Source organism: Macaca fascicularis, chromosome 11, assembly GCF_037993035.2.
Source record: "Macaca fascicularis isolate 582-1 chromosome 11, T2T-MFA8v1.1".
In the NCBI taxonomy this organism is placed as follows: Eukaryota; Metazoa; Chordata; class Mammalia; order Primates; family Cercopithecidae; genus Macaca; species Macaca fascicularis.
The window spans coordinates 114,502,537-114,517,097 of NC_088385.1; the positions used below are offsets into that span (position 1 = coordinate 114,502,537).

The 14,561-nt window shown below is 48.1% G+C and overlaps 1 protein-coding gene across 7 annotated transcripts in view; it reads left to right on the forward strand.

Moving 5' to 3' along the window:
* The window catches only part of ABTB3 (ankyrin repeat and BTB domain containing 3), a 338,658-nt gene that overhangs the window by 290,334 nt on the left and 33,763 nt on the right, over positions 1-14,561 (forward strand). For 3 of the 7 annotated variants that reach the window (XM_005572127.5, XM_015431490.4, XM_074007685.1), the window contains 6 exons: positions 547-636; positions 2,813-2,914; positions 4,841-4,934; positions 5,053-5,188; positions 5,909-6,129; positions 7,716-7,894. In XM_005572127.5, coding sequence (XP_005572184.2) covers positions 547-636; positions 2,813-2,914; positions 4,841-4,934; positions 5,053-5,188; positions 5,909-6,129; positions 7,716-7,894 — 822 coding nt within the window. The remainder of the gene's footprint in view (positions 1-546; positions 637-2,812; positions 2,915-4,840; positions 4,935-5,052; positions 5,189-5,908; positions 6,130-7,715; positions 7,895-14,561) is intronic. The other 4 variants (XM_045365859.3, XM_074007684.1, XM_015431489.4 and 1 more) reach the window with 3 other exon arrangements.

Sequence of the window (14,561 nt, forward strand, 5' to 3'; positions counted from 1 at the left end):
AAGGCCATTCCTCATTCACTTGCCTTTTGCTTACAAATGACCATGTCAAACCAGATGTCAGTGATGGGCAATGCCACATGCTCAGAGGCACTCAATTTCCCTTGATGCTGACCAGCAGCTTTTATAGAGCAAAGATGATACTTGTTATATTGTGAAAGAGAAAATATCAGATAAACAGTGTTTACCAATGAGGTAGCTTAGGGCTGATATTGCAGAATCAATCTAGAAAGTTCCTAAGAGCTTTAGGTGTTTAGCAAACACCCTTAGGTCTGTTGCACCCTGAGACAGGCAAACGAACGAAAATCCTCCAAGGCAAGGAAAGATACATGCTGAAAAGGCTGTGGAGGCTACCTCATCGCCTCTATTTTGGTTTCCACATGTGGAGGGTTGTGACCTTACGAGTCGCAGCGCTGCACGTTTATTTTTGTCATGCCAGAGCACAAGCATGGTCTCCGAAACACAAGTAAGATTTTTCATTTGTTATCGTCAACTGACCACGGCCACCTTGTAAACGTTCTCTGTTCTCTGGTTTTTAACTCACCGCAGGGCATGACTCCCCTGATGTATGCCTGCGTCCGTGGGGACGAGGCGATGGTTCAGATGCTGCTGGATGCCGGAGCTGACCTGAATGTGGAGGTGAGGGTGCAGAGGCCTGCAGGGCCCCTCGGCCGGCAGTCCCCAGGGGAAGGCGAGCAAGAAAGGGAGGCTATTTCTCCCAAGAGCTGCCGCTGAGGGTGTACAGTGCAACACATAGATCCTTCCTGTGTCCTTTTAGTTGCTGTGGCCCTGGTGAGACCACCATCCTGAGGCCCCAGCTCAACCAAACCCCAAGGAGCTGCCTGCATGTATGTTATGTTTAAAAACAACCAACATAACTGCAAGGAGTGCTGGCTTTTCCTTGACTCGGCCGTCCCGATTTCCAGAGTTCCCGATTCCCACGGCTGATCCATTTCTTCTAGGATGGGGCAGAAAGAGCACTCCTGAGCCATCAGCCCTCTCTTTCCGCTGAACACACAGCAGAGGAGGCACTGACTCAATCCCTACACTGAAGTCTCCCTCCTACAGATCCTCCATGCTCCCCCTCCAAACCCTGTTTGGCTCACCTTGTTGGCTGAGTTGACAGATCTTAAAGCTAATCTCAGAGCTTCCCTGAGACAATGTGGTCTGGTGGAAAGCATGTCCCCCCAAAAACCCTGCCCTCCCTTCCCCCCTGCAACACTGGCCTTAGAATCTGACAGATTTGGGTTCAAGTTCGGATGCCACCACTGCCATGGCGACTTGCTTTTGTGCTTGGGCAAGTACCTTAACCTTTTTTCTCCCAATCTGCAGAATGGGAGAATAATCGCACCCATCTCATATAGTTGTCAGAAGGGATATAGAGAGTAAGTTTGGAACTCAGTTAATATTGGTCCCTCCACCCACACCCCAACCTTGTCATAGGTGAAATACCACCTTTTTACCACGTTCTGTGCTGCCTGAAGACCTGCTCTCCCTGGCGGCAAGATATTGGCAGTATCAGACAGCAAAGAGATTGATGGGCTGAAATCATCATTCAGCAACCCTGGGAAACCTTTTCAGTTCAAAATTAGATGCCCTTGCAGTCTCAGTACTGAGTGTGTGTGTTTTTTTAAATGTGAGTTTTATATTTATCTGAGAAAAGCAGACAATAGACATAGTTTTGGATCCAGAATCATTTTGGATCCTATAACTTTGGAATCTGTGGGGATTTTCCCTCCTGCTGTGAATCCTTAAGCACCATGCAGACCCGCGCAAGGGGTCCTCAGCATTGGGTTCTAGGGCATTCTCGGGTCCTCTCTAGCCCATCCCACGGATCTCAGCTCAGGCCTTCCTCCGGTGGATGCTTAGTGAACCATACTGCTCTGAGTGAAGCAGGCATTGAGGTTACATGACCCCAGGAGTGTTTGGGAGAAAAGCTCCATGTGGGTGCTGCTCTTGCAAGAGCCTAGCCTTCAGCTGCCCTGTCTCTTCTCTCTTGGCCTGCAGTGTTTTGAGGCCCCCATCCTGAAAGCCCAGTCTCAGATTGTTCATTCGTGATGTGTCCTAGAAAAGCTTCATGCCCATATTGCGGTAGCACCAGAGGGTCCTTGTCAACCAGGAAGCCAGCAGAAGAGTGAAATGAGAACAGGGTAGGGCCAGTTGTGATCAGACGGTGAAGTTCCTCCATCAGACGAGTGATGGACTTCCCTGGCTTGAAAGCTGAAAGCAGACCGTCCCTTGCCTGGGGTTTGCCACCACTGAGAATCTCTCTTAAAAGTATGGATGGCATGGTAGTGGCATCTCATGCTCTCTGACATCCTGTAGCTCCCAGAACCACCACCCTCTGTTAGGTAGAAAGAGGAAGGAGACAGGCCAGAAAGCTGGCTCATTGTAATCGCCATTACAGCTTCTCCAAAGCACCTTAGAGGCGATCAGAATCATCCATTATTTCCTTTCAGAGAAGCAAAGGAGTCCTTCTTATGCACAGAGGACGTAAAGTCACTGAGACATTTTCTCACTGCCTTCAAGGGTAAAATCTCCAAAACACGGACTTCCAGTGTCCTGGCTTTGGGGAATTGCTTTGGTCTTTGTTCTTACAAACACAAACAGGACAGATCCACGGCTTTGGTGAGAGGTGTTTGGAGCATCCAGCAGTGGAAAATCCCTGCCCTGTATTGCCAGCTCTGCCCAAGGCATCCTCCAGGATGTCTTTTTGTCCATCTCTAGCCCATATGCCCAGCCACAGATAGGTCAAATTTGCTAGCCTAAGTATTGTGAAGGTCACATTTTGAAAATAACTTCAATTTGTTTATAGGTTGTCAGTACTCCTCATAAATATCCATCCGTCCACCCCGAGACCCGCCATTGGACGGCTCTGACTTTTGCTGTGTTGCATGGACATATTCCTGTAGTTCAGGTATTAACGTATTTCCCTATCCACATCTGACCTTTGATTTTACCTCTTCCATAACACACATCTATACCTCTCCCAGCATGCATATTCTCTAAGACATTCATATTGGTTAACTGCAATTCAATGTAGCATATTCATATCATGTGAATAAAAATATTATATGTAGTGATCTATATGGCCAGGCTTTAACCAATATGAAATGATCACGTATCCACACACAGCCTCACACACAGAGTGACAGACCCATGAAGTTCTTCCTGGTTGCTCTGGGGTGGGGCTTCAGCTGTTTTCATGGATTTGTTCATTTTGCTTGTTGCAACATGAACATGGTTGCTACTGATACCTTAGAACCTTCCCTTAGGTGTGACCCCTGGTGTTTGTGTAGAATCCAGTGGTTTCCAGCCAGTGGGAGGAAGCATCCAAGACACCAAGGGAGTGTTTCCAAAAGACACTTGCTTGGATCCCACTTCTTGAGAATCAGATCCAGGAGGTCTAGAGTAGGGCCTTGGCTATGTGTCTTCTGAAACAGCTCCAAGCACAGTGACGTGTCCTCATTGGAGGTCCTTTGGGCATATAAATGTGTATTGCTTGCACTTTTTCTGGCTGTTGTAGTTGCTGTTCAGTGAACAGCCATACAGTACATTCTAAATCATAAGCTTGATCTTTACTTCATCAGAAAAGAGAGATCAGCATCCGAGTTCATGACCACACCTGGTCCCGTAGTGAGCGCTGAGCTTTGGGCACATCAGGAACTCACCTCCTTTTGTGTGGTCTATGCCTCTTGATTCCATGCAGAGCAGGGACAGCTCTGCAATGCTGGAATTTTGTGGGAATCCTTTGTTGTTTCCTGGGTCATGAGAATCCTTAGAACAGATCCCAAGTCATGTTTCAGGAGGCTGAGAGTGTGACGTGTCACACTGAGAGCTGGCTTCTGCCTATAGAACAGTATGCCCAGTCCACTCCTGGTAGAGGAAACTAAGAAAGAAGGGGTCGGATGGTGGTCTGGTGGACACAGATGTCATTCTTTAACATGCAAGGACATTCTCAACCTTTAAATCAGGAATGGGAACAGTGAGCAGCCAAGCAAAGTCACACAGAAGTCAGGCCACCTCCCTGCCACAGGGCCAGCGATCACGGAGTGCCAAGTAGGTGGCTCCCCCATGGCCGTGCCCTCAGGGAGCCCTAAGTAGGCAGTAAAGATAGCAGATTTTTCCCCCATTTTCCATCAGCAGTCCTGACAGCACATTCACTGTGAATGAGATCCAGCATGAACAGAATCCCTGCCTCTTTAGGAAGCCCAGCTATCTCAGGGAATGCACAGAATGAAGCCATATGAAGCAAAACTTCTGGAAGCTCACTCTGCCACTTTATTAACTGATCTTGCTGGCCAGAAACCTTAGCATTTGCTAAACTGTCCTCAGGGCCATCCAGGTGGGGCCCTGGGGGCCCCCCAAAGTCCTTCAGAACTCTTGAGAGTCTGTGGTTCTACGAGGCTACCCTAGTGCCCTCTGAGGCTTTGTGTAACCAGCCCAAGAGGGGAACCTTCCAGCATTCCTGTGCCAAGGACCTTTAGCCCAGTGCTTCCAGAAATGTTAATGTATGTACACATCCCCTGGAGATCTTGTTAAAATGCAGACTCTCATTCAGTAGACCTGGGTGGGGCCTGAGAGTCAGCATTTCCCACAAGCTCCCAGGTGGTGCTGATGCTGTTGTGCATGGAACACACTCTGAGTAGTCTGGGGTTCTAGCAGCAGTGAGAGGCTCTCAATTCATCCTCCGAGGTACAGTTGCCCTTCAGCCTGTGCACGCGGTCACCGACCCAGAGGGAGGGAAGGAGCGCTGGCATCTCACCGATCCCAGCAGTCTTTCCTGACGCCTGTGCACAGTGTATCTCCTCTCACCGTCTCGATGGCCGCTCTTCCTCCGCAGCTCCTTCTGGATGCTGGGGCCAAGGTGGAAGGCTCGGTGGAGCACGGCGAGGAGAACTACTCGGAAACGCCCCTCCAGCTGGCAGCTGCTGTAGGTAAGAGCTGCCAGTTCTCACCCTGGCCAGGGAGCTCCAGCGCACCCTGGCCCTTGAAGTGCCTGTGACTATATTTTTGCTTTATTCTCTTATAAAACCCCCTTCTCTGGGCTTGCAGGAAATTTTGAGCTGGTTAGTTTGCTGTTGGAGCGTGGTGCCGATCCCCTGATAGGAACCATGTACAGGAATGGAATTTCTACAACCCCCCAGGGTGATATGAACTCTTTCAGCCAGGCTGCAGCCCACGGACACAGGTAGGCTAGGATGGGCCAGAGCCAGAGATCCCGAGTGGTGCTTGTTAAAAATGCAGATTCCCAGGCCTACCCCAGACCCATTGTCTCTCTGGATGTGGGGCCCAGAGGCAGTGTGAGGTGGTCCAGGCCCCGGGCCTGGCCAGAGCGACCCTGCCTGCCAGCTGACAGCCAGCTCCATGCAGTGCACATCCACTCAGAATGCCTTATTTTACCCGCCCCTGGCCAGCTTTAAACTCACGGAGAGACGTCACTCTTGGTTGGTTTTGCTCAGAGCACGTCATGTCAGCTGCTGTGAAGTATAAGAATCCATTTTAAAAATAATAAAACCTTTTGTGTTTGGTGACTTCCCTTCTACATCTCCTTCAGAATTTCCCCCCTGATCATCAGCTTTCATTACACATAACCCCGAGCAAAGCACATTCACTGTGGAGGGAGGGCAGGCTGACGGTGACAAGTGCAGAGTTCTAGAGCCTTCTAGATTTTTGAGGAAATCACTTAGCTCCAAGTTGCCCCAAGGAAACAAGGCCAGTCATGCCCCATCATCTCCTCCATCCTCAAAACGTGACACCCACTGTTAGGCCTCTGAAAGTGCCACCCGTTGTTCTCGTCATCCTCCCACCCAAGTTAGTGGCCCCCTGCTTCCCCAGCCTGCCCTTGCCCTGCCCCGGCAAAGCCACTTCCATCTCTGAGTGTCATCCTCTCTGGGTTTATGATTGACAGGAATGTGTTCCGCAAACTGCTCGCCCAGCCAGAGAAGGAGAAGAGTGATATCCTGTCCCTGGAGGAGATTCTGGCTGAGGGGACTGACCTGGCAGAGACAGCCCCGTCCCCCCTGTGCGCCAGCCGCAACAGCAAGGCCAAACTGAGGGCCCTGAGGGAGGCCATGTATCACAGCGCTGAGCATGGCTACGTGGATGTCACAATTGATATCAGGAGCATAGGTCAGTCTGGGCACCCTCCACCATGGGCACCATGGTGCCGCCAGCTTTAGGTCCACACGCACATGAGCACGCATGCACGCACACACACACATGCAAAACACGCACATGCACACACACACAAGGGGGCCCAGGGAGCCTCCCGTTTACCAGTTGAAACACTTCCAGGCCAAGATACCCACACCGTCCCCATAGATAGCAGCGTCCTGCCTGCCCCAAAGACCCGTCCTCAGACCATCTTTCCATGATTCCCAAACACTGGACCCTGGGGCAGGAATTCAAATCACCTGGGGAACTGGTCTGAATACCGATTGCCAGGCCCTACACCCAGAGGCTCTGCTGTCGAGGGTCTGGATGGATAAAGGCTGGAAATCTTTATATTTAACAATCATCCCAGGTGGTTCCCAGTGGTTGAGGAATCACTGCCTTTAGAGCAGCCAAGTCCACGAAGCAGCACTGGGCAGTTGTTAGGGTGAGGGCGCCCCTTTCTTACTACAACTCCTCTTGAGCTTCTGAGGGCAAATCCACTCTCAGGAAGGTTGAGCTGGCTCTTCCTTGGGTGAGCTAGCCCAGAGCCATCTCCTCCGTGTGTCTGGGGAACAAGGCTAGCCTAGCCTTCACCAGCCTAGTGGCTTTCGCTCTGGCTTGGAAACAGCCGGACCTAGCCATGGGTCCCTAAACACAAGGTGTGGCAGATTAAGGCAGGCTGAGGGCTGAGGAAAGACTCCTAATGCTGTTCTGGAAACGACCTCTCTCTCCAGGGAAGGTGGGGAGGGGTTAGTATGTGAAACATTTGTGCTATTGCCCTGGGAGCCCATTTTGCATGATTGTGAAGCTCGAGATTCTGAATGGGCTACTTGTTATAAACAGTAGCGAGACTCCTCGTCCGTCTGTGCCTCTGCATGAGAGGGGAGAGGCAAATTACAGCAATCAGCTGCTGGAGAGGCCCCTGTTAAAGGAGGAAGACCTGATGAAGTGCCTGCAGATGGAAATCTTGTTTTGCACAGAGGAGCGGCAGGAATATCCTCCCATGTCTTCTTATTCGGGTGTGAATATCTGTCTTAGCCGGAGCTGTAAATGGTGAAGTCCACCAACGGGTTTCACCAGCTCTAAGCTCTCATCCGAGCATGGATGTGTTCCAGATCCTTGGGCACATCCACTCTTTAATCCTGGGCAAGACTCTTCTCCCCACTGAGCTTCTTTCCCCAGTAAGTAGAGGGGACAGAGCCTGTGCGCTCAGAATCCAGAAGTATGGAATCTGCATAAGTAGCATGCATAATAATTCCAATATACTACGCGATGATTATATCTTGTGAAATGCAGCCCCTAATAATATGAGTAGCATGCAGAGATGGACACCCATAGTTGAAGGATTATGACCTTTAATTTCAACTTTTGCAGGTCTTTGGGAAAAAGTCTACACTTGTTCTATTCGTTGAAAGTCAATCCCTTGGTCTCGTCATTTAGTAATGTCCTGGGAAAAAGCCAACTTCCAGATAAAAACTCGCCTACTCCTCTGGTTGTTTTCTGCCTTTCCCCTCTCTCTCCCCCTCCCCTGCCACCTTCCCTGGCTCCTCTTTCCGCTCCAGGCGTCCCGTGGACTCTACACACCTGGCTGGAGTCTTTGCGGATCGCCTTCCAGCAGCACCGCAGGCCTCTCATCCAGTGCTTGTTAAAGGAGTTTAAGACCATTCAGGAGGAGGAATACACGGAGGAGCTCGTGACCCAAGGCCTGCCCCTGATGTTTGAGATCCTGAAAGCCAGCAAGGTATGTGGGGTTTGAGGCTGTTGTGGTCATCGGCAGAGAACAAAGCCAGAGGTTCCCAGATCTGAACGGTATTTTAGCCTGGTGTTCCCCTTTGAGTGGGATCACTACGGTCATAGCACCCAGTGGCGAATGTACCCCAGCAGACGAAAGCTACCTGTGCACTCATTTGTGGGGCGGCTGTCTTGCTGAGCATCTGCATGAGCTGAGGCACTTGGGCACATGGGCACATGGACAGCTTAGATACCTTCTAACTCGAGGAACTTGCAGAAGAGCTAGAAAGATGATACCAACATGTGTGCCCCAACAGCATTATGAGACAGTTGATAAGACAGTATTAAATGTGGGGGTGCAGGCTAGGACAGGTGTGGGAGTTCAGGAGGGAGTAATGGGAGGGTGGGCCCCCCTGAGGTGCTGAGACTAGACCATGTCAGGATGGACGATAGAAATCGGTAGGATGAGGGAAATGGGTGCAGCTTTCTGGATAAATAGAACACAGACCCTGCTGAGGTTTCTGGAAAGCCAGGCCCTGGGAGAAGGCTTTTCAGGCTGAGAGGGTCAAATGAACCTAGCTCTGACCTCTTGGGATTTACCCCTGCTGACGCCTATATCCCCAGCAACAGGGAAATGCAGCCTCTTCGTAACAGCAGTCCAGCCTTTCAACTATTACAACATTAATTCTTAAAAATCTCTCTGGGGTTGTTTGGTGATGCTCTCTAGACACTCCAGTCCCCACAGGACCCCAGCACCAGCCCTCTCACCTCTTTGCCCTAGAACAGCCTTTGTGGAACTCTGGGGTCTACCACGGAGCCTGGGAAGTCTCAGTGGAAATTGGCCTCTGAACCAAAGGGCAGTGTGGGTCCCCCTGCCAAACTGGGCTGCGTGACTGTCCATGGGGCGTTAGAGGGGACATAGGGCTGCTTCCTCCACACAGCAGGGACAGCCCTTCTGTAAGGAGGCAGCAACACAGCATCTCTGCTTTCGGAGCTCTGGGCCTTGGGTGGAAAGCAAGTCCCATTAGGTGTTCTCATTAGCGCCTGTCCTTAGCCTGGTGTCCCGGGGCCATCTGCAGGCTGGATTTGTGCTTAAGGTCAAGACCCACCAGGACCCCAAATGGGAGCAGGTGCATCAGGCCTAGGATAACAAGCTTCAGCGAGTCCATGAGGAGTAAAACCTGCTGGAAGCATTTCAAAACCAAACTCCCTGCCCAACTTAAAAATAAGTAAATGAATAAAGAGGCTTTCACCTGAAATCACCTAAGAAACTGTCTTAATGAGAAACATGGCTGGGTCTGTTCCCAGGGTCTGGTGTTCAATCATTTTTGAGGTTTTCTTTGTCTGTTTGTTGTTTTCAACTTCTCTTCAGGCTATACTGGGAATTCCAGAATGTATTGAGACATTCTGTTTATTAAGTAAACCTAAACTGTGAGTTCTAAAACTTTACTTTGAAATATGGCATATGTACAGAAAAGTAACCAGCTCATAACTACAAAGCCAAATGAATTTTCATAAGATAGACAAACTGTTCAATCCGCATCCAGACCAAGAAATGGAACATGACTAGCACCCGAGTGGTCCCCTCACGCCCTGCTCTGCTGCTATCCCCCAAAGGGCCGCCACTCTCCCGATGTCTAACACCACACTTTGTTTTGCCTGGAGCCACAGTGTGTTTGACTTGGACAGTTCATTAGATAGGAAATAGTTCTCAGAACCTGAACCCATGATTATAAGAATCTACAGGCTGCAGCGTACAAACTACCCTCCATTCACAGAAGTGGTGGGTGCTCCCATCGTTTAATAGTCAGTCATTTGAAAATCAGGTTGACTGGGTACGGGGGCTCATGCCCATAATCCCAGCACTTTGGGAGGTCGAGGTGGGAGGATCGCTTGAGCCCAGGAGTTCGAGATTAGCCTGGACAACATGATGAAACTCTGTCTCTACAAAAAATACAAAAATTAACTGGGCATCGTGGTGTCTCAAGAGGAGGGAGGCAGTGAAGGGTGTTTTGCTTTTACAGGGGGTTCAATGGCATCCCCTACTGGTGAAATGTGGCTTTACACATCACATGAACTGACCACGGGCCCGGGGGGAGGTTAAAGAGGAAATCAGTTTCCCCGAGCCTGCAGGGTGAAGTCACCCATTCCCCAGGCACAGCGGACATTCTTATGGTCAAAAGAAAAACTGGAGAGAGATGATGATGGCAGAGAAATTCCAAGTTGAGAAGACAGTCTCCTGTTGGACGATAGGGCGGCCATCCATCACATAGCCAGCTGGCATTGTTCCTTTTCCCTGCACTCTAGGATTCCTGTTCAAATGTTTGTCCAAACAAATATCCTTTTTTTTTTTTTTTTTAAGACAAAATCTCGCTCTGTCGCCCAGACTGGAGTGCAGCAGTATGATCTTGGTTCACTACAACCTCCGCCTCACAGGTTCAAGCCATTCTCGTGTCTCAGCCTCCCAAGTGGCTGGGATTACAGGCATGCACCACCATTCCTGGCTAATTTTTGTATTCTTAGTAGAAACAGGGTTTCACCATGTTGGTCAGGGTGATCTCGAACTCCTGATCTCAAGCAATCCTCCCATCTCAGCCTCCCCAAGTGCTGGGATTACAGGTATGAGCCACTGCTTCTGGCCAAACATCTTGTTTTATCAGAGTAGTGAATAGATTATTGCCAAGAAATCCACTTTATGGTCAATTTATAGAAACAGCTGTCCTGTAAAGTGAGGCATATTCCTGACACCATTCTTGGTTTGTGCTCACTCAAACCATACTTGAAATCTGACCGCACATCTGCTTCTATGTTCTTGCTTCTAAATTTGAACTTCAAATGAATTCAGCGTCTCCAGACTTCCCCAGGAGCAGAACAATATATGCATTTTTAAAAATACATCTGTTTAAAAAGAGTTCCCAACTTCTTTTTCTTTTTTTTTTTTTTAAGATGGAGTCTTGCTCTGTTGCCCAGGCTGGAGTGCGGTGGTACAATCTCAGCTCACTGCAACCTCCGCCTCCTGGGTTCAGGCAATTCTCCTGCCTCAGCCTCCCAAGTATGCTGGAAACTACAGGCGCGCGCCACCACTCCTAGCTAATTTTTGTATTTTTAGTAGAGACGGGGTTTTACCACATTGGCCGGGATGGCCTCAATGTCTTGACCTCCTGATCTGCCTACCTTGGCCTCCCAAAGTGCTGGGATTTCAGGTGTGAGCCACTGTGTCCGGCCTTTTTTTTTTTTTTTTTTTTTTTTTTTTTTTGAGACAAAGTCTCACTCTGTTGCCCAGGCTGGAGTGTAGTGGTATGATCTCAGCTCACTGCAACCTTGCAACCTCTGCCTCTCAGGTTCAAGCTATTCTTGTGTCTCAGCCTCCTAAGTAGCTGGGATTACAGGCACCCACCACCATGCCTGGCTACTTTTTGTATTTTTGGTAGAGACAGAGTTTCACCATTTTGACCAGGCTGGTCTCGAACTCCTGACCTCAGGTGACCTACCTGCCTTGGCCTACCAAAGTGCTGGGATTACAGGCATGAGCCACCACATCTGGCCTCTAGCTTGTTTTTCTAACACAAAATTCCTCTAGGCATAATCAAGAGATAATCAAGAGTGCCCACTTGGTTGCAGGCACTACTGTGGTGATGGGACAGATATGTTCTTTATCCTCCTGGAGCTTACTGATAGGGAGCAAGAAAATAAATCAACAAAACAGAGTCAGAGCATGATCAGTGTTTACAAAATGAAATTGGACCATTATGGTCTCTGGGGGTGGGGCTGGTGAGGTCTAACTTAGACAAAATGGTCAGGAAGTTTTCCCTGAGAAAGTGGCATTTGAACTACCACCTAAGTGAGGAAAAGCTTCCAGCCGTGCAGAGATCTGGGGCAAAAGCATAAGAGAACTGCAGGTGATTAGGCTCCTAGTAGGAACATGTTTGTGTGCTCAAAGGAAAAAGTGTAGGAGATAAAAATCAGATTGCACTGGGCCAGGGAAAGTTTGGGTTTTCTTCTATGTGTAATGAATGGGACACGACAAGAGAGGTTTTAGATTGGGGCAAAGTGTGATCTGTGGGGGTTTTTTAAAATTTTTTTTAAGTTTTTAAGATTTTCATTTTGTGATGAAAAACTCAAAACTTAAAGTGTTTCTGTTTTTAAACTTTTTATTTTAAGATAATTATAGATTCATGCAGTTGTAAAAAGTGATACAGAGAGATTCCTGTGTACCATTTACACAGGGGGATCTGAGTTTCTCCCAACAGCAATATAAAACTATGGTAAAATATCACAACCAACATAGTGACATGATTGTCAACAAGCAGAAAATTCCCATCACCACAAGGATTCCTCATGTTGCCCTTTTAGAACCACACCCACTTCCATCCTGCCTCCACCCGTCAGCCCCTACCTAGCCTCCATTTCTCTAATTTTGTCATGTGATTTAAATGGAATCATACAGTATGTAATTTTGGAGATTGGACTTTTGGCACTTATCATAATTCTCTGAAGATCATCCAGGATGTTGCATGTATCCACAGCTTGTTCCTTTTCATTGCTGCATAGTATTCCATGGGATAGATGTACCCCAGTTTGCTTAAGCACGCAACTGTTGAAGGACATCTGAGTTGTTTCCAGTTTTAGGCTATCACAAGTAAAGCTGTTACAAACATTTATGCACAGGTTTTTGTGTGAATCTATCTTCATTTCTCTGGTATAAATGCCTAGGAGTACAACTGCTTGGTTTTACGGTAGTTGCATGTTTGGTTTTTAAATAAACTGCCAAACTGTTTTCAAAGTGACTGTACCCTTTTACATTCCCACTGGAAAAGACTGAGTAATTCAGTTTCTCCATATCCTCACTGTTTGGTGTTGTCACTATTTTTCATTTTAGCCATTCCGATAGGTATGTAGTGATATCTCATTGTAGTTTTAATTTGCATTTCCCTAAATGTCTAATGATGTTGAATATATTTTCATGTGCTTGTCCACCATCTGTATATTCTCTTCAAGTGAAATGTCTCTTTGTGTCTTAAGCTTAAGCTTGTATTCTAAATGTTTGCATTTCTACTGTTGAATTTTGATTGTTCTTTATGTATAGTAGATACTAGTCCTTTGTCAGATATGCGGTTTGCAAATATTTTCTCCAACTCTGTAGCTTGTCTTTTCATCCTGCTATCTTGATGCTGGCATTGATTTGTTTTTATTCATTCACTTGGAGATCTTCTTGGTCCATGGTATTATGAGTGGTCTTTGATTGAAATCTGGATGTTTTCTGAGGTTCTTGATCTTATTTAGACCTTCTGCTTTAGTTGACCTTCTCTGACACTGTTCTGACAGGGGAAGAGTGGTTGTCACCTCATTATTGCCAGGTGCATGCAGAAATCCAGGTTCCCCTACTTGGCCTCTGTTGGTACCCAAGTTAGGGGCTAGTTATTCGGGGTAGGTGGGAGCAGGTAAGTGTTCTGGCCCCCACGTGGTCTTCTCTGACATGTGGTGGGGGTGGCCCCATGACTACTGGGCAGTGGTGAGAGTCCGACTCTCCAGTGGTGTCCTGTGACACCACCCCAGCAGGGAGTGGGAGAGATGCCTCATTACTGCTGGGTGAGAGGGGAACACAGGCTCCCTGAGTCTCCACTGACACCTGGGTGTCAGGGGGTTGGGCCAAAGCTCTTTACTGGCTGGTGGGGATAAAGGTCCTGGCTCCCTGCTTGACCTTCAATGACACCATCTCGGTGGAGTTTCAGGGGTGCTCTGTTGCAGCCTGGCAAGGGTAGAAGTCTAGGCTTCCCACTTGACTTTTGCTGGCAAGGTGAGTCCACAGGTTTTCTGTGCTGTTTGGCTGGAGTAGAGCAGCTATTGTCTAAAAGTTTTCTGCCTTCTAGGCTATCCCTTTAGTGGTCCTTTGGCTACAGAGAACAGGCTTTTGTTGTGGTTTTTTCCCCGTCTATGCCATCAGTTGCAGCTTCTTCAATGTCAAGTATGGGATGATAAGGCAAAAAGGAAGTCCAGTGAAACCACCACTGTGCTGCTCCTCCAGTCCTAAGCTCCCTAGGTTGTCTGCCATCTTCTCTCTACCTTTTAAAGTCTTCTTATGTTTCTTTTATATATAATGTCCAGGGTTTTTAGTTGCACTTTGCAAAAGGATTAGGGAAAAGTAGGTCTATTACATCTTCCTGAAGCAGAAGTAATCATGTGTTTTTAAAAGATCAATCTGACCGCTGTGTACTATTGTCATCATCTTTTTTTTTTTTTTTTTTTTTTTTTTTTTTTTTTTTGAGACGGAGTCTCCCTCTGTCGCCCAGGCTGGAGTGCAGTGGCATGATCTCGGCTCACTGCAAGCTCTGCCTCCCAAGTTCACACCATTCTCCTGCCTCAGCCTCCTGAGTAGCAGGGACTACAGGTCCCCACCACCATGCCCGGCTGATTTTTTGTTGTATTTTTAGTAGAGATGGGGTTTCACTGTGTTAGCCAGGATGGTCTTGATCTCCTGATCTTGTGATCTGCCTGCCTCGGCCTCCCAAAGTGCTGGGTTTTATTGTCATCTTCTTAACCCATCTGGGATCTCAGGCACCCTCAAAGAAGTGAGTCTGTTTGCATAGCCCCCAGTTGGACAGTGACTGTCCATGTCACCAAAAGCAAAAACATCCATGTAAGCAGAAAAAATTATAGTAAAGGGGATCCATAAAGCC